General features: G+C 38.5%; 1 protein-coding gene across 5 annotated transcripts in view; it reads left to right on the top strand.

The window, feature by feature from the left end:
• The window catches only part of KCNIP4 (potassium voltage-gated channel interacting protein 4), a 1,020,161-nt gene that overhangs the window by 975,478 nt on the left and 17,816 nt on the right, over positions 1–26,867 (top strand). For all 5 annotated transcript variants that reach the window (XM_088792680.1, XM_019743874.3, XM_019743873.3 and 2 more), the window contains 2 exons: positions 9,682–9,751; positions 17,519–17,589. In XM_088792680.1, the coding sequence (XP_088648806.1) occupies positions 9,682–9,751; positions 17,519–17,589 (141 nt within the window). The remainder of the gene's footprint in view (positions 1–9,681; positions 9,752–17,518; positions 17,590–26,867) is intronic.

Below are 26,867 nucleotides of genomic sequence, written 5' to 3' on the forward strand. Positions count from 1 at the left end.
AGCAGCCTCGGTTTCAAATGAGGGAAGTGGGAAGTGGAAATTTAATTTAAAAGAACCTATGCTTTCCCAATTGGATTAGGTTTTAAGCAGGGTGGAATAATATGTAAAGACAGTCATGCTTTCCAATTACAGATCTCTGGAATGAAATACTCCATCCATCATCTTTATTGTATCAGTGCATTCACTTCATCTGTCTTGTGAAAATCTTCCTTGCTGGAGGTGGTGGGGTTTTGTTTTGTTTTGTTTTGTTTTCACACTTTAATGAACTAATTATTGGGATACATAAAAGAAAATCTCAAAAGATAAAAGAAAAACTCTCTTGGCTATGAAATAATTATACTGTAACTCAGCTTGATATGTTCACATCTTGAAAATTAAGAAAATAAAAAGCCAGTCTTTCCCAAATGTTAAATATATACAGTTATGGTGTATCTGTGGCATATAACACGATCAGACAAAAATACAACTTGTCAAAGCATCCTTCTATAAGGCAATTTCTTATCTGATTTGGGGACAATCCAGACATCAGAATCTTAACTATAATAATTAGGTAGTGTCCATGTAATATACATAATGGTAATTTGAAGGTAGTTTTCAATTATGACTTCATAAAATAGCAAGTGATTAAGAAAGAGTTAGATTCATACTCAAAATAAGAACTTCATAATATATGATTAAATTCACTTAAGTATAAAGAAACATATTCATTATTATTTGTGCAGTGATGCTCTCAGATGAATTTCAAACATCTCCTCACATTGTAACCAGTAAAACTACTTCCTAGTTATACAGACAAAGCAAGAAAGCCTTCTCTGTCCTCTCCTGGTGCATCAATGACAATATTATTTAAACACAGAATCTCAGTGGCTACAAATGTTGAAAGGTAAATTTCTCATTCATACTCCATGCTCATCTCTGGTCAGTAGAGGTGCTTTGATATCACTCCAAGGGTCCTGCTGATGGAGCAGCCACCATCTCACACATGATTGCCATGCCAGAAAGAGAAGAGAGCGCTGGCATGTCTGGCATCAGCAATTAAATACTGCAGCCCCAAAATGTGTGTGTCTAGATGGGTTCTGATCACAATTCCAAATGGGGATGGGGGAAAGAGTGTTCTCGCCTCACCAAGCAATTCTGGGACACCAGCTGGGTGTCTTACAAGTCAACTCAATTCTGACACTGTCTACCCAGATTAGCATCAGATTCTGCAAGTTAAGGGCTCAATCCCACAAGACTGTCCTCCACTTCAGATGCCAATCACAAGCCCAGGTTATTTGCTGCACTTCTCACTGACCAGCTATAGATGAGAGGTTCCCATGACCTTATCCTTGGATTTGATTTGCTGCAGTTGCCCTCAGAATTCAGAAAACTCATTTACTCACTAGTTTTTCTGGTTTATTATAAAAGGTACGACTCAGGAACATCCAAATGGAAGAGATGCATAGAGCAATAATAGAGAAAAAGGTGCTGAGCTTCCCTGCCCTCTCAGAGCAGGCTACTCTCCCCAAATCTCCATGTGTCCATCAACCCAGAAGCTCTCTGAACTCCATCCTGTTTGGTTTTTATGAAGGCTTCATTATATAGGCGTGATTGATTAAATTATTGATTATTGGTGATTCATTTAAACTGCCAGCCCTATCCCTTTGAGGGGGTTGGGGGCAACTGAAAATTCCAACCCTCTAATCACATGGTTTGTTCTCCTGGTAACCAGTAGGACATGCTTAGGTGGGGTCCAAAAGTCACCTCATTTACATATCAAGAGATACCTTTATCTCTCTCATCACTTAGGGAATTCCAGTGGTTTGAGGAGCTCTGTGCCAGAAATGGGGACGGAAACCAAATGGACACACACACACACACAGTGCCAAAAAAAATGTATACACATTTTAAGACAGGAAAGAACTGTATTAAAATTGTAATACTCAATATATACCAATAAGAAAAGATGAATGCAAGTCATGTGTATACATTGCTTTGGCACCCCCAGTATTATAATTTTACATATATATTTACATTATTATTATTATAAATCACAGTGTCACTTCTGCTTTCCATTCATTGGACAGAGTTTGTCATGTGGTCACAGCCAACCATTAAGGACCCATGACATGCAGTCTTCCCATGTGTTCAGAAGCAGGGAGAACTTGTTGATAAATCACACTAAAGACTGCCACACATAGAATCGGTTCTCCTTGCCTTGTCCCTTTCGGTGTATCTCATGGGTTACTGCTGCTTGATTGTGTAAGTGTCCAGGATGCTCGCTGATGTCTGCTTACGAACTTGTGCACAGCTCACTTTCAGGATGGTCTGCTCCAGCCATCGTACTGTTCAAGAAGGTAACTTCCTCTAAGAAGGGCCAACTTACCTGCCACCTATTTTTGCCAGAGAAATGGGTGCTCCCCTTTGGGTAGTGATATGTGTCTCCATCTTTCTCTTCTCTGATCGGAGTGCCCAGTTGTTGTGTTCTCTTTGTGTCGTTCTGCCCACAACCTGCCTGTGCTACCTTTCAAGGAGGTGTCAGTCTACTTCCTTTGTCAGGAAGAATAACAGAAAGAACAGTCATTGGAAAAAACATGGATGCAATGACATTTCTGTTGGTAGAAACTCAGGTTTTCAGTTTCAGTACCTCATAACCACTACCATGTAGTAACCACATGCCCTCCTTAGCAACAGGGGTAGTTGTGAGAGATGACGAAATACACGGATGCTTAAAAAATGTGACACTGTAGATATCATACTTGTAAAAGGGTCCCCAAGAAACTATTTACTTCACAAGGACTTTCAGTTCTTTTCCCCATGATAGTTTTGTACCATAATCCTTTTTGGAGTCCTGAAGAGGTATTTCTAAATGTTTAATAATAGTACTGAACCTAAGGAGATGACATACACTAGAACAGGATGATTCGTGGGAAGAGGTTTCAGCCAGTGAAGTGGACAAATATTATTGAGGGAATACATCTGATTTGCATATCACTGCAATTGCTTCTAGAGAATTCCACCAGAATTCTGACAACTTTCAAGGAAATACTGAAAAGCTTTCTTACAAAGTAAAAGTATAAGGATTCATGATGCAACTCAAAAAAATAATTTCTTTAGCAATTTCCTATGCATACATGGATCTCTCTCCAAGGCCCTTTACGTGGTGCACAGTATTTCCAATGTACTCACTTCAGTATTACTAAGGGAAACTTTCCTTTAAGTTAATGAATACAAGGCTCCTGGGTTTCTACTGACATTTATTTCCAGCACGGTGGCCTTTATTCTTTTCAGCTCTCTTTTACAATTGCAGTATCCCCGTGCCTTTGAGGGTAAGCTCTGATGATATTAGGTAGAGTAAATTCAATTTATAATGCTAGAATAGCAGGCATAACTCATACCTGCTTTATAGGCTCATTGCTTTATATCAGACCTGCACTGTACTGGGTTTAACTGCTTTGATGAATACAATTTAACCCTGGTATAGCTGCATTGATGTTACAATGACTCTATGTATAATGGAGTTCTGCCTACAAAATTCTAGATTATTGCTGTTGTACTAACAGCTAATATGTAATGAGCAAACATGATGCACAAAGAGAGTAAGATATAACATGCATTATCTTATTAATTTTTATAACATCCTTCTGATGTCAATATTTATCCTCATTTGCAGAGGAGAACAATGAGACTTAGATTCTTAGATTAAACAATTCATCTAAAGCCACACAGCTTTAAAGTGGAAAGCAGGGGTTCCATCCAGTTTTTCTATTTAAAATAACTCCAGAACCCAGGACCATAAGCATTTTACTATGTTATTCTAAATACTCCCTGGCAGAACAACAGCAATTGTATGGACATGGAGGTGTTTGTGGCAACCAAGCATCAGTCTAGATATCGGGAAACCCGGACACAAGATAAGCCATCAGCAACCCTCTGTGTGGTTTATGGGCAATTCCTGTAACTTCAACCTCAATCACCCCACCTTTAAAATGAAGCCATTGAACTGAAATATCTCTAAAGTTGCTTAAACATGCAAGTTTCCTGATTCTGTGATCAACAGACTATGCACTGCCATTTTCTAATTATGAGAACAGGGACAGCTTCTGTCTAAGGCAGTTTGCTCTTCTGTGAAATGGAGGTAATGCCAGCCACACGAAATCATCTGTGTAAGCGCTTAACACAACGCTTGCAACATAGAAAGTGGTCATACGTATTACCTTCATCATCATCACCATCATTATGGTGTCATTATGAAAATCACTATGTTGTTAGTATTGATATTAGCAATAGAAAAATATTCATTGTACGTTTACCCCTGATCTTGACACTCCCGGGTACCGTGATATGACCTGAGAAGACTGAAAGGATCATCCGGGAACACATCTGTAAGGCCCAAAAGGGCAAGTATTTCTTCACCACCAGACAAATGTACGGCAGTTATGTGCTGAGAAAATCTCATTCCACGTGTATTGCATCCTGTTCATATCATATGTATATTTAAATCAATGTCCCCAGTTTTAATTGAAGTGGCTTCATTTTTGCGTGTAGCTCTCTCCAGGATGGCCATGATGGGCGTCTGTGGGAGCAAACAAACATTGTGTTTCTTTCAAAGAAGTATTTCCACAGATGGTTCACCAGGAGGCCACTTCCCATGGAAAAACAGATGATAATCCAGACACAGGATAACATTACAATTAATGGAGTCAGAAGTGTATGAGTTTGATTTCACTGAACTTTAATTCCATAGAAGCAAAATGGAATTTTTAAAAACTCACTCCTATATCTTCCATGTGCAGAGCAGCGCTTGATACATAGTAGGCACTGAATAACTATTTCTTTTTTAAAATTAAAGTTTATTGGGGTGACAGTTGTTAGTAAAATTACATAGATTTCAGGTATACAATTCTGTCATACATCACCTATATATCACATCGTGTGTGAATAACTATTTCTTGAAAGAATGGACAAATGGATGGCTCTGTGAAACACTGTTGTGTAACTCCAACAAGTTACTTAATTTTAATGTCTCTGAGCTTCACTTTTTTTCATGTATAAATAGTCCCTACCTTTCAGGATTAGTAAAAGCCATTGAAGAGGTGATCTATGTAAGAAGACATTGAATATGCACTCAATAAACAGTTGTTACTAGATAACGCGGTCCTACAGAGAGGCATTAAAGCATCCTATCTACACGAAGACAGGCACGTCATGTTATCCCTTGGAGACACCTGTTCAAATGCCTTGATGTCCCCTGGCAATTTTCAGAATGACAAGTAGATTCATGAGGGAAGCAAATTATTGCTGTTTATTCATGGGATTCGGTGCATTTCAAATCCATTTGTGATTCTGGTCAGCAGCCCCTCTACATGCGACACTTTTTCATAAACGAGTGGTGGTAGCACAAGTTGGAAGAGCCTCTCTGGAAAGCAACGTGACTGTGCATAGGAAGAGCCTTTAAATGGCTGAAACCCTTTGGTATTGTGATTCTCCTCCTGGGATTAGTCATAAAGAAAGAACCACAGATGTATGCACTGGAATATTAATTACATCATTATTTCTATGTAGACAAAAATGCTGAAATCCCCTTAATGTCCAACAATATGGTAAATTCAATGAATATATTATTATGCAGCCATTAAAAATCATGACCTAGAAAACATTCAAGATATTTTGTAAATTTTAAAAAAATACTATGTTCTTGTATTATCCTATTTTATTTGTAGAGCATATTAATATATGTTTAAATAAATAAACAAATGGTCTTACAGTGATAGAATTATTGCAAATTTTGACTTGCTTTAATTTTTTTCTATAGACAGCACATTTTCGCAGAATAATCATTTGCTAATAATCAGACAAAATGTCTTTAGACAATATAATATGGAAATCATAGGGCTTACAGAAGGTTGTAGTTTCTTCTCAAAGTATAGATGAGTGAGGCTTCCCTCACTTTCCCTAAACCTGGGAACTCTCCTTCTTATGGGATCCTTCCTCTTAGAGTGAAGAGAGCCTAATGAACAAATGCATACTGAGATGTTTAAGCCTTGTTGGACTTGTTGACTTGAAAATATCATCATTTAAAAATGATACCAGGAGAAAATAATTTATAATGTTACATGATTTAGTGATAATTGCAGTAAAGTCTCAGTAGGAGAACCATTTCAGAGCACAGACATTTGGAGTATATTTCAAATAAGACTCCGAGACAGACATTGCTAGCAGGTCACCAAATATGTGCTCATATCTTCTTCCTGGACACACGAGACTTTCATTGTTTGGGATGGACCTGTTAAGTGATTTCTAACCAACACAGTGAGAGTGGAAATGGTGCCTACCACTTCAAGACCTGACCCGTAAACACCTCCCATGTACCATATTCAAATACCCTTTTTCTCCTTCTGAATGAGACAATCACAGAGAATCCCAGAGAATCAGGAGCCACACATTGAAGACAGCCAGGTTAACCTCTGTTCCTTAATGACCCTGAGGAGAAGAACCATCCGGGGATCTGCATACCCACCCAAGTCTGTTAGATGAGCAAGAAATATCCTACATTCTTTTAAATGTATTACAATTTAGGGGCCTGCTTGTTATAGCAGCAGGACATAACCTGCCTCATATAGGCCACAGCGTTTATTGTGTACGCTTAGCTGTACACTGGGCCAGGCCAAATTTCATTCTTGATGAACAGATGGAGCTACCACTTTGGTGGATAAACCACTCTCTAAAAGGGGTGAGGAGAAAGTTAGAGACTAAAGCGTTGGTGCCATTTTTAAAATGACTAGAGTCTTATAGAATTGAGATAATTTTTCTCATGTGAAGGTAGTCAAATGCTTTTGTTTCCCAAAGCAACTCTTTAGAAAACATAAAATATCGCACTCTCTGGATTGTTATTTGTGTTATATTTTGTCTTGTTTTGACCTTTCTTCTTCTATTTGGGTGTAGGCCCCATGAGGGCAAGACCTTTGCCTTGTTTATTGCTGATGCCCCAGTTCCTAGAATAGTTCCTAGAATAATAAACATAAAATACATATTGGTTGAAGATGCAAATTAATGTAAGCTGGTGAGACTTACCACCATAAAACTTGGCCAGGGACTTTCAGATGGCAGAGGAAGGATTTTTGTCTGATATAGAGACATGTGATAAAACATAAACAAATACAAATACGAAAGTCAATGTCTAAATTTTATTTCATATTATAAGATATGTTTGTCAAATGCCTCAGGAGACCAAAGGCAGCTGACAAATTTGCTGAGTGCCAATGTCCCTTCACTTGCCATCTCTTGCTAGAGTCACTAACTCGGAGACAGGTTTCCCGTTCTGACCTTGCACAAATTCGCTACCTGATGGCAGACGGCCATCTATTTGCCCTCTCCTCACTATCCCAAGCAGATGGCTCTGAGTTAAATAGCCCATGAATCACAATTTCCATGTGTGAGAGGGTCCAACTACAAAGTGCCTACTTACTGTGAAATTGGTTCTGAAGCTGCCAACTAGATAGAGTTCTTTAGCCAAAACTTTGGACTGATTAGCTATATACACGCCCTCTTCTTTCCTTTCTGGAGTTGTAGCTATTGATTGTTCTTTTGTTTATGTATTAGCCAGGAGTCTCCCCCAAACATGGAACCAATAGACGAGTATATGCACAGAAGGAGATTTCTTTTAAATAATTGGCTCTCACTGTTGTGTAGGCTTAACCAGTCCAAATTCTGGTGTGGGGCGAGGGGGAGGGGCAGACAAGCTGGAGGCTCAAGAAAGAGCTGCAGTCTTCTGAAGATTTCCCTCTTGCTCAGTGGAGGTCAGCCTTTTGTTCTATGCACGTCTTGAACTGATTAGATAAGGTCCACCCGCATTATGGGAAGGAAACTGCTTTACTCAAAAGTTCACTGATTTACATGTGAATCTTATCCAAAAATAACCCCACAGAAACATCTAGAATATTGTTTGATCAAACACTTGGGCATCATGGGCCAGACAGCTTGACACATACAATTAACCATCACAGTTTGCTTGCTTTTTTGCTCATTTGTTTTTGCATGTCATTTCTTTGCTCCAATTCCCTCAGGTTCTTTGGGTCATTATTTCCACGGGGCTCATATATCCAGAACTTATGGTGACCTGGAAAGTCCTAAGCCCATGTTGCAGCTCTCCCAGTGGCTAGCTGAGCAGCTGAGTTCTTTAGCACAGAACCTCCAGTTCTGCCTCTGTGAGTGGAGATACCTAAGTCATAGGTTTATTACAACAAGTGAGTGGGAGTAATATACACTGAGAGGCTCTCTACACACAAGTTCACCTTGAAACTATTGTTTTAAATTGTGTTTATGTATCAGAGTCCCTACCTTTCGAATCAATGAATGAGAAAATAGAAAATACCTCATGTGAAGCACACTACAGTTATAAGTATCTGGTTCATTGGAATAAAGATCAAATTAATAAATCCATTTTATCCATGAATGGACAATGATTTTAAGGGTTAAGAGAACCTTTAAAGACCACAAAAGGTGATTATTGAGGATCTCAGGAACAGTGTCAAATTTAAAGTACATAGGATATTCATCCCTAAAGTCAAGGAAGTTACTGGACCCCTGATTCTCCCCCAGTGAATCCTGGGAATTTGCCAGGTAGTTTGGAGGTACTGTGATAGCCGACCCAAGGGAACTCAGGTAAGAGGGGACTGTTCATGAGAAACTACTCAAAAGAACAGAGCTCATCACTTCCTCACCTTCAATGTATAATTAGCATCCCACGTGTGATTTGATGCTGGATTACTATGTGATTGTCAGTCTCCAAGGTTCCAAGAGTCTCTCTACTCCTCAGATTCCTGGCCAGACTGTTCTTAGCACTCCAAAGAGTGGAGGAAGTCTCACCCACACCTCAGTCTAAGACCCACTTGTTTAGTCCTCACTTTCTGCACCAAGGCAGATTCCTTCTAATAACATTTTAGATTTCGGCTCCTTTTATAGAAAAGGCCCGATCTACTCTCAGAGAGGCAGTCTTGCCCTGTGTTCCCACCACGTCAATAGTGCGTGGAGTTCCCAAGATCAATATCCAGGAGTCTCAAATAACTCCACCCATGGGACAAAAGTGGGAATTCATTATGTGCAGGCCCATGGCTTTTCAGACATTCCTCTCCAGAAAGTCAAAAAATCTTGGAGTCCTTGTCATATAAGGTCACTTTTTACAAACCAAGTTATTGTGCACTTCTGAACATACTGTTAACAGAAATGAGTAACTAGCCCTGGTTGAAAATTCTTCGGCCACCTTATACCCAAAGGGAGCATACCATTTTGTAATTGAACTAAAGTATATGTGGGTCCAGCAAATCTGCAGAGAACAAAGCACCTAGATCCAGCAAAGACCATATGATAAGCATCTTGCAAAATCCTTGTTTTATGAAAATCAATGTAGTTTTCGCTTACCTCTTTGATAATAAACATATGTGTTCTCACCAGCAGCAGTGCATTTTTGAATGTGTCAGACCAGCTTGGACATTTCTATGCAAAGATGTTTACGTCGGCAATTCTTTCTGTGAGAACTGGGACAGAAAACCTTATCGTGTGCTTTTACGTTCTTTGTAATAATGGATGGGTGGTTGGTTTTCTTGGAGCAGCTCTGCATCGTAGACCATGCTGTTTAAAAATGTGCCAAAAATTAGTTTTCTGAACACTTTGCTCAAATTGTTTCTCTACCACTTTCTCTAGGAATGCCCCAGCGGTGTTGTTAATGAAGATACCTTCAAAGAGATTTACTCACAATTCTTTCCACAGGGAGGTAAGTAAGAGTGTGGGCTTGTTAATGTATTCTCAGTTAGAATTATGCTTGCAATCATTTTCTTTTCCCTCCACGTGGTGCTGCACTGGCCTGGGGAAGGGACAGTGTGGTAAACATATAGTGGCTTCTCTTACCATTCACGTGCACTCTTTTTTGGTCTCTGTGAGACAGGGGGGTGTTTCAGCCTCATCCCCATGTTCTTGGAGTTTCTCAGTGGTTTTTGCTCATGAATAATTATTACTTGTTCTTCCTGTGAAGAGATGTAAGGTTGGCAATGACCTATGTCACCATTTGGTGAGGTCACTCACTTTGTGTGTTGATCTTGTATACCACTTCCTTGCTGGACTACTTATGCTTGCAGTCTTGAGTTTGGTTTAGTCTTTCACAACATGACGCTACATGTTTGATCTTTATGTAAAAGAATTGCTATACAGCATGCCAGTGCATATGATTTTTAATATATCAGTGAACTACTAACAAATGATCAAATATCCAAGTTCATGCTTCAGTTTGGCACAAACAGTGTTGCTCTGTGCCTAGTACTGTGGCTCTCAGATGTACAGCGCTTTCTGACAAGGTACTGGATGTGACACAAAGCTTTCACATGCAATGTGGGTTTCATTTGAGTCTCCCAGCTCTTAAAATGAGGACAAATGTAATTATCCTCAATTTACAGGTGTGAAATCTGGGGCTTCGGGAAGTTAAATGGCTTGGTCAGGGCCATGTGTTTCCCTGAAAATAAGATCTAGCCAGACCATCAGCTCTAATGCATCTTTTGGAGCAAAAATTAATATAAGACTTGATATAGATTATTTTATTATATTATATTATATTATATTATATTATATTATATTATATTATATTATATTATATTATATTATATTATATTATATTATAAGACCCGGTCTTATATTATAGTAAAATAAGACCGGGTCTTATATTATTTTTTGCTCCAACAGATGCATTAGAGCTGATTGTCCGGCTATGTCTTATTTTCAGGGAAACACAGTATCCATTACGTGGCAGATCTGGGTTCGAACCTAGATTTTTTGGAGCCTCACATTGCGTTCTTTGGGCTCTTTCTCTCTCTTTAGGTTACTTTTTCCTATGACCCACTCCATCCCACCCCGCGTCTAAGAAAATTAATACCATTCTAGATATTATTTTAATAATAGAAAGAAAACAGGAGAGCATAATGATAATGTGTATATGTTAGGGATGAGTGAAGAGATACATTGGCGTTTGGACCGTATGGTTTCTCCTTCAGTCGCCCAACAGGATGCCCAGCGCAAGTTTGCCCCACAGGCTACGCTGCGCCCAGCTATGTGTTAAGTGCTGGTAATGTAAGGGGAATAAGTTGTGGTACCTGCACAAAGCAATGTTGTATTCTAGTGCAGCAGATGGTCACGGTCAAAATAAAGTATAAGTGTGAAGAGAGAGGTTTAAAAAACTGCTATTATGAAAGCACAATGTAGGACAATTAGACCAGCCGGAGAACAGGAAATAGTGGCCATTCATGTGGTGTCTAATATGTGTCGGGTCCTGGCATGCATTTCCCCTCACCTTCCAACAGCCCTAATTTGATTCTCCCTTTTTAATAAATGTGGAAACTAAGGTACAGAGAAGTCCATCTATTTCCTTGCATATATATATATATATATATATATATATATATATATATATATACATACATTTTATTTTATTTTATTTTTTACTGCTTTCCTCTTTAAAGAAGCCACCAAAATAACTCAGTAGTGTCTGAGTTAGTCTCTGATTCCAACTGTCCTGCCCACTCCCCCATCGTGGTCTATTCTCCACACAAGCCCCAGTGATCCTGGTAGAAGGGAAGCCAGGTCATGTCCCTGCTCTGCCCACACCTCCCATCCCCTCGAATCATAAGCCACAGCCCACACAGTGTCCTACACCGGTGGTCACCGGTCTCAGGTCCCCGCTCTGCCTCCTTAGTCACCACTCTTCCAGCCACACTGGTCTCCTTACCGTTCCTCCAACAGCCCGGTCATGTTGCTGCCTCTGGACCTTTGGACTTGCTGTTCCTTCTGCCTGGAATTCTTTTCTCCCACATATCTATCTCAATACCTCACGACCTTTGCTTTCATTCAGCTGTCACCCTATGTTAAATGGCAACCCCTTACACATTCCCCATGCCACGCCCCTGCTTTATGCTTCCCTTTAGCACCCAAGAGCACCTGATAATATACATATGCAACCTATTTTTGTTCTTGTTTATTATCTTTTTCCCACGAGAATGCCATCTCCAAAGGAGCAGAGGTCTTTGTCTGTTTTGTTCATTGCTGTATCCACAGGTCATAAAACAGTGACTGACAAGTAGTAGCTCTCAATAAGTATTCACTGGATAAATGAGTGAATGCGTGAATGAATGAATGACATCCACCTCACCTGGTGGTTAAATAATACGATGGAATGATATCTGTAAAACTCATTTTGAAAATATACATCTAAATATTAGTTGTTTTATACAAAAATTAGTTTCTCTTTTGGTTATCAGTCCATTTGGTATTAGATATTTCAGTGGGTTGAAAACAATTTTGTGCATGGGTTGTCAAAATAGAAATTTTCATTTAAGATGGCCTTTTAAAAGATGTGAGTTAGAATCCAATTCTGAGAAAACACAGGGTGACCCCTTATTACACGAAATTGGACATGTCATGGGTGACAACTCCTCCACTGTATCTCATTACTAACAGCCCACAGACGAGTATTGGTCCTAGGGCCTGATGCCAGATTGTAATGGATCCAGTGTCTGCATTAATAAAGAATTTAGAATATCATTTAACTCATATATTTCTAAATTATTAAAAACCATGGACTTTTTAAAGAGAATTCATGTTTACTATATGTTTAATTGTCTGCCAACATATTGATAGGCATTAATGTCAAAGCACCTAGTACAAATGGAAATCTTTAAGTCATTTTTTTATTATCTCAAATGAAAGTTATTACATACTACAAATTAGATACAGTTCCACATTAAAAACTTACCTTTATTTGAAAAATCACATTTCGGCATTTGAGAACATCTACTTAAGTACAATCCTTCGCCCAGGATTCTTGTTACAAGATCCAAAGGGATGTGAAGAAAAATTACTTCTGCACTCTTAAAAATTCTTTGACTATTCGTGTTAATTGAATGCATAAATGTAAAAGTACCAGGTATAAATGAAAGAAATGAAATATTGTAAAAAACGACGCCTTGTAATTTTAAAAATTAATGTCATGCATGCAAATTGTATTTTGCAATGCTGCTAGAAAGGGGGAAATGATCTAAGGAAGAACATCACCTCCAATGGCAAGCAAATTCACGTCATAGCCATCCTCATGCTTCTATGGAGTCACTTCTTTAGGTTGAGGATCTTAACGGAACAGGTTTCTCTCATTATGAGCAGTAAGAATGATGGCTCCATAAATCACAATGTCTCACCATTTCCTCCAGGAAAATGCTTTGCCCCATCTGCAGAACCTCCTGCAATTTGTATTGTGTCAGGTTCTTTGTTTTCTGTATTGTTTAGCAAGATTGTTGACCAAGCACAACTTGTTTGGTGTTCTGGATGTCCACAAAACTGGATTGGACAGAGGCTTCTTCTTTATAAGGGACAAAGTCTACCTACTATAAAACAAGCCGGGAGGACGTGGTTTATGGGTGCCCTCACCTGTGTTGTTACAGAAATACTTTTTCAACTCCACGTACAGTAGAAGCTTCAGTATGGAAGCTCTTAGCTCACTACGCATTTTTAAGGCTCATAAAAAGGACAATTTCCTGGGCTCCTCCTCCTCATATTGTAAGAATTTTTCACTTACTCTCATTGGATCAGAGCAATTAAAGGAATGAATGGATGAGTGCCAGTCAAAAGGTTCTAAGTCAACAAATGTTTACTGAGCAGCCATTGTATTCAGAGCACTTGATGCAATTATATGGGTTCCACGAACCTAAAGATTTTTAAAAATTTTTTCAAACAATTCCACCACTGAATAGGTAGGACAATATGTGTAAGAATTTTCAGGGTGATTTATAAAGGACTTATTGGACAGAAACCACTATTCATGTATATGAGCCTGCCTTATGTATATCATGGTAACCGTGCCATGAATTGTATATTCAAATGCTTTAAGCTAATTCTATAACGTGTGCTTGAATTCAGGTAGGAGGAGGGATTGATGATGGGAAGAAAGAAATCAACCAGATTGATTTCAATGTACAGATCTGAAACATGAGTATCAATTACTCTGAAATGTATGCATATCAATGGTATCTTCAACGAAGGGGTTAATTGGTATCATCATTGTGGTCTGGAAGCAATGGGGAAGGACACTGGACTAAGTCATGCGTCCTGAGTTTGTGGATGAACTATGCCACGAGCAGGGCATGTGACTCAGACAGTTATGTCTCTTGGGCTCAGGCTGTTCCTCTATGAAATGTGGAACAGCATTTTTACAACAGCTACACATGTGGAACACAGGAATTCTCAGTTTTCTTTCTTCTCTAACATTCTTTATTTCTAACAGGTGGTGTTGGAATGTCTTGATATCTTTACCAACTCCACCATAAACTTAGGTGACCTTAGCTAAGCTGCTAAGAGTACCTGCAGGAATTGTCCACTGCTGTTAAACACAGATAAATAGTTAAGTGATAGCCAAGGTCACATCCTATCCTAAAAAGCCAGAAATTGTTTCCCCCAACTATAAAATTTCAACTACGCAAGTAAAATCATAAGAAACTGAAGCTAGCTCAGCATACAAACTCTATAATTATTTTCGTTTTACGTAAGGAAATGTGAAGAAAAAAGGCTATCATGTCATAGGAGCAGAGTAGAGATCATTGTTAAACCTTTGGAGCCCTCAACTGTACTGAACTCTAGAATCCAGGGGCCAGTCCATCCTTGTTGCAAATATTTCCTGAGTATCTAAGAACGCCATCAGGTGAACCCAAAACACAGAAGCTTTTGTACAGTTTCCCTTTTCTTCATGCGTCCACCTCTGTGCCCAGCCTGATACTTCCAATGCCTTAGTTCCTTCCTCTTGCCCAATCCAAGCTAGTAGCATCATTCCTCTCCTTTAAAAACTTTCACTGTCTCCAAATGCTCACCAGAAGAAATCCAAACTCTATCAGAATAGTCAATGTTTTTCATGACAATTCTACTAGTCTATTGAGCATGAAGTTGCATCAAATTAGAACTTTAATCACTTGAACATACAATACAGAGTTCACACACACACGCACACACACAAAACAACAACAACAAAAACAGGAACCTTTTGAGGTGAAAATATATCTGTAAAGAAAATGATCACATGTCTTCAAGGTAGTTGAAAGAAGAGTGGCTTGTCTATGAAAGAAGAAAAATAGCTAATATTTATTGAACGCTTAATTTAATATGTGCCTAGGACTGTTCTAACCACTTTGCATATAGTATCTCATTTAATCTTTTTACGTTGACTCTATGAAGTACATATCATTTTGTAGATGAGGAAACTGAGTCACAGAGAGGTGAAACAACTTGCGCCTGGTCATCCAGTTAATAGTTGGTGGAGCTGAAATTCAAGTTCAGGCAGTCTGACTTCACTACACTATTACCAACCACTCCCTGCACAGTATACCGAGCCTGGAAAACTGAACTTCCAGGAGAATTGACAAGATACATTTAGAGGAACAAGAAGTCCTCTGTACCACATTAGGGCAAACGTTGGGAGTTGATGTCCCAGGTGTCAAGGTATAAAGCTGGAGCAACTCCATTTGAGAAGCATGGTAATTATTTTATGCCCTCGTTATCTTGTTTTTCTAAATACTAAAGAATTCTCAACAATGTTTGTTCGGAGCCATTATTCATGGTAAATTCTGTTTGCTAAGGTAAAGGTATTCACCTTGATTATATAAATAGAGTAACACGAGTCCTGCTTAATGAAGCTCATTATAAAATACTCAAAATCTCTTTTTCTTCCCCCCTGAAAATAGTTTAACCACTTGTCAGCTCATATCTCCACAGGGCACTAAATAGTTCAAGAACTCTGTGTAAGAGTGCTGCTGAGAGCAAAACAACTTTGTGAATAAAAAGAGGTTGCCATTTCCTGGTACCTCTATAGCACGACTTCGCAGCAATTGCACTAAGTTGATTGAATTGAGTCCCTGATCCCTTATTCAAGGATTCCTTCCTGCCATCCATCGATACTTGATGGACACCCACTCTAGATGGGACTTTACATATTATTTAGAACTATGGTATCTGTTTAGTTCATTGAAAACAGGGTTAATAATTCATATGTCTAATAATATGCGGTTTCTCATATCATATTTAAAGGTAAGAGGTGAAAGAAAATGCCACCATCCTTTTGAGAAACCGAGTGTACAGCCTACCTCATGAAATATATGGCCCTCACTAGCATTAACCACTGGAGTAAAGCATTCAGGAAAAATGATCCATAAGGAAGTCATGGACCCTAGAGAGCTAGGAGGGAAGTTTGTATGACCTCTGACCTTCCTATTTGGGTGGCCAGTTCTCTACCCCTGCTACTCTGACTTAGTTTTTTGACAACCTTTAGAAAGCAATTCATAAACTCAAAGGTGAATCGAAGTTTTGTTAAAATCCCAATAAAAACAAAGGTTAAGAGTTATAAAATAAAAATGGATTTTGCACAAAAGATAAAAGCCTAGAGCCAATGAGCTAAAAGGTTACATTTTTTTTTAACTATAAAAAAGGTTAAGATACAAGACTAACACCCATGAGATGAAACATTTAAAATAATCAGGTAGATTTGATCAAGGCTCAAGCACAAAAGCACTTAAAAATGAAAACTGCACTAAGAAAAGAAAATAGTAAGACAAAGTATATGCTTTTAAAAGGAAAAAGCAGAAAGTGCGAGGTAGGGAGACAACGGAGAACAAGGAAGAGGAAGGAAGACATTAGAGGGAAAACACCTACTAGGCGCAAACTAAAGCGAAGTATTGGATTCCAGAACACTTCAGTGCCATCAGCATCGTGATGCATGGGGATAGAGAAAAGACCAAAGCTGCCCCCCATTATTCCTAGCCTCGAATCTGACCCAGGACCCAGGCAGAGCTGGGGCTCCCTGCTGCTTGTCGCCGAGAATCTCCAGGACCACCCTTCCAACATGGCCACAGAAACTCTCCACATCACTGCTGTCTCCACTTCGTCGGGCAACTTCCCTGGCTGTGAGCTAGCCTGTGTTTTCAGTCAGAGAGACCTGAGTTATGTCCCACTCTATTCCTTATTGACTGTGTGGCTTTGCCAAGTTTCTCAACCTCTCTGAGTCCTAATACCTTATCTAACTTGTAAAAATGACGAATAGCACCTATAATAGCAATTCATCTGTGTCTCATTCATAGGATTTTTATCATTCTACTTCCACAGACTCTCCCCGCTGAGCACTAAGCAATTTCCAGATGTGTGTCGCACTTAATCCTCACACCCATCTATGGTACAGTACTCATCCCAGTGACAGTAACATCCCCCCACACTCCCGTGTGTTCAGAGCATTTCCTGCCAGAAACTTCGACAATGTCTGTCATCTGTGGCCTCTACATAGGTAGCTCACGCCTATGAATCTCAAATTGCAATCCTCTACTGAAAGAAAGTGGACACTGGAAAGAAAGCACAAGTTAAAGGAGACAGAGTAAATTTTCCTGAGTAGAAGGAGGCTTGGACATACTATATATATGTTTTATGTAGGATATTGAAACACTGACTTAATGATATTCCCTTTTCAACATTTCAGACTCTACAACATATGCACATTTTCTGTTCAATGCATTTGATACGGACCACAATGGAGCTGTGAGTTTTGAGGTAAGTCTTGGACTGTTTGTTTTTAAATGTGAACTGACTTTAGACACTGAAAGGTAATCAGTGTTTTTAGTGGGAAAATTTGAGTTTGATGATTTAAATTTTTTTTCTTTTTGAATGTTGTATTCTTTTTTGTTTGCTTTTTTTTTTTTTTTTTGCTTTGTTTTTTGTGGTAAGTATACTCAACATGAGATCTACCCTTTTAATAAATTTTTGAGAGTGCAATACATTATTGCTGACTACATTGTTGCACAGCTGGTCTCCAGACCTTAGCCATCTTGCTTAATTGAAACTCTATGTCCGTTGATTAATAACTCCCCATTTACCCCTCCCATAGCCCCTGGCAACTACTGTTCCACTCTTTGATTCTATGAATTTGACTGTTTGGAATACATCATATAAGAGGACTCATGCAATATTTAGCTTTCTATGGTGGCTCATTTCAGTTAGCATGATGCCCTCAAGGTTCATCCATGTGGTCCATGTTGCAGTATGCCGTTTGTCTTCTTAAGGCCGAATAGTATTCCACTGCATGTATACGCCACATTTTCTTTATCCATTCGTCCATCCATGGACATGTAAGTTGTTTCACATCTTGATTACTGTGAGTAGAAGTGCAATGAACATGAGTATGCTAATATGCCATCCAGGTCCTGATTTCAAATCTTTTGGATTTCAAATCTTAGGACATAGGATTGCTAGATAATGTGGTAATTCTATTTTTAATTTTTTGAGGAACCTCCATACTGTTTTCCATAGCAGCTGCACCATGTTGCATTCCTACAGACAGTATGCAAGTGTTCTCATTCCTCCATGTCCTCGTTAAAATTTATCATCTTTCAGTTTTTGTTTTAGTTTTATGATAGCCATCCTGATAGGTGTAAGATGGTATCTTATTGTGGTTTTGATTTGCATTTCACTGATGATTACTGACACTGAACATTTTTCCTCATATCTGTTGGCTATTTGTATACCTTCTCCAGAGAAATGCCTATTCACGCCCTCAGACCATTTTTTAAATTGGGTTATTAGATTTATTTACTTTTACTATTGAGTCATAGGAGTTTCTTATATATTTTGGAGGTGACCCCTTATCGGATATATGGTTTCCAAATATTATTTCCCATCCCACAGGTTGACTTTTTACTTTGTTGATTGTCTCCTTTGCTGCACAGACGCTTTTTAGTTTAATGTTATGCAACTTGTTTATTTATTTACTTATTGTTGCCTGTGCTTTTGGTGTCATAGTCATGAAATCATTGCCAAGACCAATGTCATGAAGTTTTCCCTCTATGTTTACTTCTAAGAGTTTTATGGTTTCAGGTCTTAATCTATTTTTGAATGATAACTGTGGATAGTGGTAAGGATCTGATTTCATTCTTTTGGGTGTGGTTATCCAGTGGATTACACACCTGTTGAAGAGACTATCCTTTCACTTTCCATTGTGTATTCTTGGCACCCTTGTCAAAGTTCAGTTGACCAATTACGCATGGATATATTTCTGTGTTCCCTATTATGTTTCATTGGTCTATGTCTGTCTTTATGCGAGTGCCATGCTATGTTGATTACTATAGCATTGTAATATATTTTGAAATCAGGAAGTGCAATGCCTCAAGTTTTGTTCTTCTTTATCAGGATTTATTTGAATAATCGCGATCTTTTATGGTCCATAAGAATTGTAGAATTGTTTTTATCTGTGAAAATATGCCTTCAGAATTTTGAGAGGGATTGCATTGAATCTACAGATGGCTTTGGGTAGTACGAATATTTTAACAATATTAAGCCTTGCAATCCACGTAACTCTCCATTTGTTTGTGTCTTCTTTAACTTATTTTATCAATGTTTTGTAGTTTTTGATATACAACTTTTTGACCTCCTTAAAGTTTATTTTTAAGTATTTTATTCTAATCATTTTGGTGCTATTGTAAATGGGATTGTTTTCTTAATTTCCTTTTTTATATAGTACATTGTTGGTACATAGAAATGCAACTGATTTTTGAATGTTGTTTATGTATCTTGCAACTTTACTGAATGTGTTTATTCTAGCGGTTTTTTGTTTTTGGTGGAGTCTTTAGGATCTTTACATATAAGATCATGTGATCTGATTTCTTTTTCTTGTCTAATTACTCTGGCTAGCACTTCCTGTACTATGTTGAATAGAAAAGGCAAGAATGGGCATCATTGTCTTGATCCTGATCTTAGAGGGAAACCTATAGGTCTTTCATCATTGAGCTTGATGTTAGCTGTGGGCTTTTTATATATGGCCTTTACTATGTTGAGGTACTTTCCTTCTATTCCTAGTTTATTGAGAGTTTTTATCATGAATGCATGTTGAACTCTGTCAAAGGTTTTTTCTACATCTGTTGGGATGGTCAGATGCATAAAACCACATTTACGCTATTAATGTGGTTTGTCACATTTATTAATTTTCATATGTTGAACCATCTATCCACCTCAGAGATAAATCCAAGTGGTCATGGTGTGTGATCCTTTTAATGTGCTGTTGAATTTGGTGTGCTTGTCTTTTGTGGAGGATTTTTGCATTTATTTTTATCTGTAATATTGGCTTGTAGTCTTCTTTTCTTGTCAGTCTTTGTCTGGCTTTAGTACCAGGATAATGCTGGCCTCATAACTGCGTTTGGAAGTATTCCTTCCTCATCAATTTTTTGGAAGAGTTTGTAAAGGATTGGTGTTGGTTTTTTAAATGTTTAGCAGAAATCACCAGTGAAGCCATCTGGTCCTGGGCTTTTCTTTGTTGGGAAGTTTTTGATTACTGATTCAATCTCCTAGTTACAGGTGCATGCAGGCTTTTTTTTTACTTCCTTACTCAATCCTCATAAGTTGTGTGTTTCTAAGAATTTACCCATTTTTTTTCTAGATTATCCAGTCTGTTGGCATAGAATTGTTTATAAGTCTCTTTTGAGTCTTTTATTTCTGTGGCATCAATTGTAATGTCTCCTTTTTCATTTCAGATGTATTTATTTGCTTCTCTCTTTTTTCTTAGTCTAGCTAAGAGTTTGTCAATTTTGTTTATCTTATTTTTTCAAGACACCAACTCTTTGTTTTATTGATTTTTTTTTACTGTTTTTCTATTCTCTGTTTCATTTATTTCTGCTTTAATCTTTGTTATTTTCTTTCTTCTGCTAATTTTAAGCTTAGTTTGTTCTTTTGTTACCTCCTTGAAGTGTAAAGTTACATTGTTTGAGATATTTCTTCATTTTTAATGTTCGCATTTATTGCTATAAATTTCCATCTGAGTACTGCTTAGTAATTTTTGAGGGGGGGGATGCCCAGGAATGGTTCCTTTACCTCATTATATTGTCACAAAGTTGTACTTATCTTTCAAAAGAGGTGAAAATTACGACACACATTTAATTTGCTTTCTAGTACTATTTATCTGTTTGTAAAGTAAATTACACTTCCCCAATTACATGACAACAATCCCAGAAGGATAACAATGTAAAGAGCATTTATTGGCATCTACTGTGGCCCAACAACTGTGGAAGGCCTTGGAAATACAAAGCTGATAAAGTCAAAACCCTACCTTTGAAGGCCCAATAAATAGGGGAGATAAGAAAATACTGTATTCACCTGCATAACAATTACATACATATATTCCACTAATGTAATTCAGATAATACATAGAATGTCCTAGATAATAATGTATTGAAATCTACATGTTAGGAGAATAAACCAAACACTAACTCTGATCAACTGTGACTGTTGCCTTTTATTTTTGTTAGGAAAACTCTGGGTAGAATGTATAACTTATCTCTTTGCTTATATTCTAAATGGCAGTGCTTGGTCTCTAGGGAATAGACTTATCCATTAGTTCACCTTATAATTAATTCTATTTTCTTTCTTTGATATCTGTGTGATATTGTGACTGATTTTATATATATATATATTTGGTCTTAGTCCCCAGTTTCTAAGAACAGAGCTAAAACACACAGTTTTAAGTGCTGAGAGCAATAAAGGTGTCTTTTGTTATGTTAATGAGGTTATTTTTTGGTCTGATTTATGTCAATTTATTTATTTTGTATTTGACAGATTATTTCTTTTTAATTTTTGTTTCTTTTGATTGCAGTTGACATTCAATATTATAATATATATTATAATATATTAGTTTCAGGTGTATAGCACAGTGGTTGGACGTTTATATAACTTACAAAGTAATCCCCCTGATAAGTGTAGTACCCAACTGGCACCATGCGTAATTATTACAATATTATTCATTATATTCCCTATGCTGTAGTTTGCATCCCCATGAATATTTTGTAACTACCAATGTGCACTTCTTTTTTTTCCACATTTTTTATTAGTTTCAGGTGTACAAAGCAATGTAATAGTTAGACATTTACACCGCTCACAAAGTGATTACCCCCCGTCCCCAGTCTACTGGCCCTCTGACATTGTTTATAGCTGTTACAATTCCGTTGACTATATTCCCTGTGCTGGGATGTGGAAAGAAGTATATCTGATCTCACCTAAGAATGGGGGCTGATTTCCAAAAGAACTAACCATATGATTAGAGGGCTGAAACATTCATTCCCACCCTTTGACCTGTGGGGAGGGGAGAGAACCTGGAAGTTGAGTTTAATCACCGAACGCTAATGACTTAATCAACCATGCCTATGTAATGAAGCCCTCATAAAAGCCCAAAAGGCCAGGGTTCAAAGAGCTTCCAGATTGGTGAACATGTGGAGATTTGGGGAGAGTGATGTGACGTGAGAGGTCATAGAAGCGTCACGACCCTTCCCACATACCATGCCCTATGTGTCTCTTCCATCTGGCCCTTCTTAAAGTATGTCCTTTAATGAAAAACCAGTGATCTAGTCAGTAAAATATTCCTCTGAGTTCTGTGAGTTGGTCTAGAAAAGTAAAGGAATCTAAGGAGGGGGTTGTTGGGACCTTAATCTGTATCCCACCAAGCGAAACACAGGTGACAACCTAGACGTCCTGTTGACTGGCATCTAATGTGTGTGTGTGTGGGGGTGTAGTCTTGTAGGGCTAAGCCCTCAGCCTTTGGGACTGGCTCTATCTCCAGGTAGAAAGTGTCAGAATTGAGTTAATTTGTAGGATACCCAACTGTTGTTTGAAAACTGCTTGGTGGTGTGGAGAAATTCCTACACACATACACACACACACACACAATTGGGTTCAAAATTGTTATTATGTATAATGGAAACCAGGCAGTTTTTTGTTTTTTTTTGGGGGGGTTGCTTTTGGGTGTAGGGGAGTAGAGGAGTGTAGCGTCTTACATGTGAGCAGAAACTTCAGTGAGTGCCATGATAAAGGAAAGCAGATGATGGAATGGGGTCAATGGGGAAAGTTATGGCTGGGCTCCGTAAGGGAAGCCCGACCACGGACTTGATGAAGTAGGTCTGAAGGATTTGCAGGATCTGGTCAAGAGAATAAGGGCTCAGGATGGGAAGAGAGGGGAGTGAGGCAGAGGCAGTGCAGAGTAAATAGGGCCTGGGAATGAAGCAAAAGCATCCGTAAATCACCTAGAAGACAGAGTACAAAATGGGAGAGATGACAGGGCAGGCTGGGCAAGGAGGCAGAGGTCAGATCCTGATACACCTGAGGCAGATGCCAAGCTGCCATCTTAACAAGGTGAGGAGTCCTTGAGGAATTCTCAGCAGGGAAGTTAAGGTATCAGGACTTTGCTTCTAGAAAAGAGAAGTGCGATTACAGTAGACCCCTTATTCCTGAGAGAAACATTCAAAGACCCCGAGTGGACGCCTGAAACTGTGGATTGTACTGAACACTACATGTACTATGTTTTACCCTATGCATACCTACCCATGGTATAGTTTAATTTGTGAGTTAGGCACAGTGAAAGATTAGCAACAACAATAATAATAAAATAGGGCTATTATAATGCTATACTCTTATTAATAAAAGTTATGTGAATGGCTTTGGGGCCATTATTAAGTAAAATACGGGTCACTTGAACGCAAGCATTGTGATACCTCAGCAGTCAACCTGGTGACTGAGATAGCTTGTAAGTGGCTAACAGACAGAGAGTGTACAAGTGGAGATGCTGGGCACAGAGATAATTCATGTCTGGGGAAGAAGGATCCGGAAGGTGCAAGATTCCATCACACTACTCAGAACAGCACACAATTTAAAACATGAATTGTTTATTTCTGGAATTTTCCATTTGATATTTTTGGACTGTGGTTGACCTCAGGTAACTGACACCATGGAAAGCAAAACCACGGATGGGTGGTGACTACTGTAGCACTATTTATTCCAAGAGTTCAGACAGGAGCTGATGAAAGCCGGAACTGGAATTAGGGCAACTGGTGATGAGGAGGAGACAAGATCAAGAGGTCATAAAATCCATAGAATTATATTTCAACACAATCTGTCATGTTTAGGAGAGGGAAACGTTCATTTATTCATGTCCAGCTACCTGGAAGCAGAGGCTTCGCAGAGTCAGGGTGACAAAAGAAAGGCGTGGCCTTCTGAGCTGTCACTCAGTTAGTGGCCCCAGGGGCAGATGCCACAGGCCAGCAGAGGGCTTCCTCACACCTACGAGGCTCTGATGCAGACTGTGTGCTACTAAAATGAAGATTTGGGGCTGGGAACTGATGTCATCTCACATGACTCAAACAAGAAATGTCAACGAGAAGAGGAGAGTGGAAGCTGGCGGTGACTGAGCAGAAGGTGTCGCCTAAGAAGGCGGCAGTGGTCCAGCCTAGGGCAGTGCGGTTTACCTGGGACGTGGCAGCAACAGTTAGCAGGGGGACAGAGGTACATGTGAGGGTGTCTTAGGAACCAGGCCCCTCCCTGTAATATTTCTTCCACTGAGGGCGGCATATGATCACCCTAAGATAATGTTGTATTAGTGTTTGATGCCTTTTACCGACAAGATTAATTAATTGCAGCGCAGCCTTAGTTTAGCTCTAATATGGAAGTCAAAGATTCTAGTTCACCGAATAAAATCTTTCATAGCCGGTTTGCAGAGAATGAATAAAGCAAAAAATACGAGTGATTTCATTACTTGAAATTACTTGTGTAACAGAAATGTACCATCAATCACCTATAGCACATTGTATCCAATTTCATAGGTAAATTTAGTGTTAATGATACAGGGCCGTACATAACATTGGTGTTGTAATATTTTTGCAAAATGCCAGTAATTATGGTGAATGCTGATTATAATTTGGGAAATTACTTGTAATGGCCATGTACTGTAAGCATGCTGGTAAATGTCTTTCCTTTAAAGGCAAGCTAATGGCTAAATTAATAAATGTTACATTAAAATCAAATTTAACATGAGGTTATTATAGTTATTTTTCTAAATTGATTAGCTACCTGGGAAGTCTCCAGAAAACAGAAGTGATTAGGCAACGAACATATTTTGAGTAGCAATAGCATCCTGAGAGGCACAGCGGTGACCATTCTGACTCCACAATAAAGGGAAATGGACATTTTCTAGTTAATTTGCTTAAAACTGAAGGGCAGAGAGAATGAAATAAGTGAGGACCTAGATCCGGATGTGATTGGATCTAAACCGCACTTTGCCCCCAAGTGGCACGCTGTAACGGTTACTGAAAGTTGGGGTAGCAAAAGATTATTACAAGAAAGACCAGAGAAAAGCATACAATAAATATCTATCTGCTCCTATAGCCTGAAGGTCAGGTTCCTCCTTTTTTTTTTTTTTAATTCATTTTTAAATAAAAATTTTATTTTAGACTAGTTTTACATTTACAGAAAAATTGCAAAGATAGTACAGAATTCCCATATACCTCACACGCAGTTTCCTTATTATTAGCATTATACATTAACATGATCTACTTGTTACAAGTAATGAATATTGATACATTAACTAAAGTCTAGGCTTTGTTCAGATTTCCTTAGTTTTTACCTAATGTCCTTTTTCTGTTCCAGGATCTTATGTAGGACATCACATTACATTTACTCACCATGTTTCCTTAGGTTGCTCTTGCCTGTGACAGGTTTTCAGACTTTTTGTTTTGTTTTGTTTTGTTTTGTTTTTGATAACCTTGGCAGTTTTGAAGAATACTGGCCAGGTATTCTATAGCATGTCCCTCAGCTGGGATTTGTTTGAGGTTTTTTCTCATGATTAGTCTGGGGATATGAATTTGGGAAGGAAGGCTACAGAGGTAAAGTGGCATTTTTTTATCGTACTATCGAGAGTGCATACTATCAACGTGATTTATGACGGTCGACATTGTCCTTGATCACCTGGGTGAAGCAGTGTTGGTCATATCTCTGCTGTAAAGTTATTCTTTTCTTCCCTCTTTCCAAGCTGTATTCTTTGAAAGGGAGTTATTATGCACAGCCCACAGCCAAGGAGTGGGGAGTTATGCCCACCTACATAATTTATTTGGAATTCTTCTGCATGGGTCACTTGTCTCTTTTCCTCCATTTATGAATTTATTAAGTTATTTGCATCAATATGAACTTTTTGTTCATGTTGTCAGTGATCTTGGTTAATGGATATTTATTTCATACTTTGAGTTATACTCCTATATGACCTTGTTTATGTTGTTGCTCAGTGTTCCAGCTTGGCCCCTGGGCGCTCTTTCATGTGGCGCCAGTGTCTGTTCAACATACTGCCATCATTGTGGTTATTTTTTTTCTTTCTTTCTTTTGTTTTGTTTGATTCTTCAATCACTTGATTACTTTCTGGCACTCCAAGGTGCTCCAGGCTCACCTTATATCTTTCCTGTCCCAGTCTCCTCTTTAAAACGCCAACCTCCATGACGGCTCCAGAATCTCCTCTCATCTAAAGGAACGCATGCTTGTCAATCAGACACAGGGCTCAAACAGCCTCTACCACTTCTCTGTGTGATTTGTGGGGCAAGTTCCTCAATCTCTCTGGCTTGAATTTCTTCAGTGTCAAATGGAAATAATTATACCTCCCAAGGCTGTTGTAAGACTGAATGATGGATCTAAAATTTTAGAAAATTGCCTGGCACATAGAAAATGATCAGTTAATGTCAGTGATCCCAGTTAACATCTGGTCAGTCTCAGAAAATCGATTTCTGTGTGTGTGTGTGTGTGTGTGTGTGAGAGAGAGAGAGAGAGAGAGAGAGAGAGAGAGAGAGAGAGAGAGAGAGTTCTTGGACACGTGGCTTGAGATTCTTCTTTACTTCATTTTATCTTCCTGTAGCTTTCATAGTCACATATATATTCATATACTGACTCTCTGTCTTTAGAAGCTAAGGCCATTTTCTATTCATTTATTCAGTAATTTTATAGCAAGAATTATGAATTCCTGGCACCTCCAAATGTGCTACAAA

This window comes from Rhinolophus sinicus, chromosome 1 (genome assembly GCF_057876585.1).
Source record: "Rhinolophus sinicus isolate RSI-liver-muscle chromosome 1, RSI-T2T, whole genome shotgun sequence".
Taxonomy (NCBI): domain Eukaryota; kingdom Metazoa; phylum Chordata; class Mammalia; order Chiroptera; family Rhinolophidae; genus Rhinolophus; species Rhinolophus sinicus.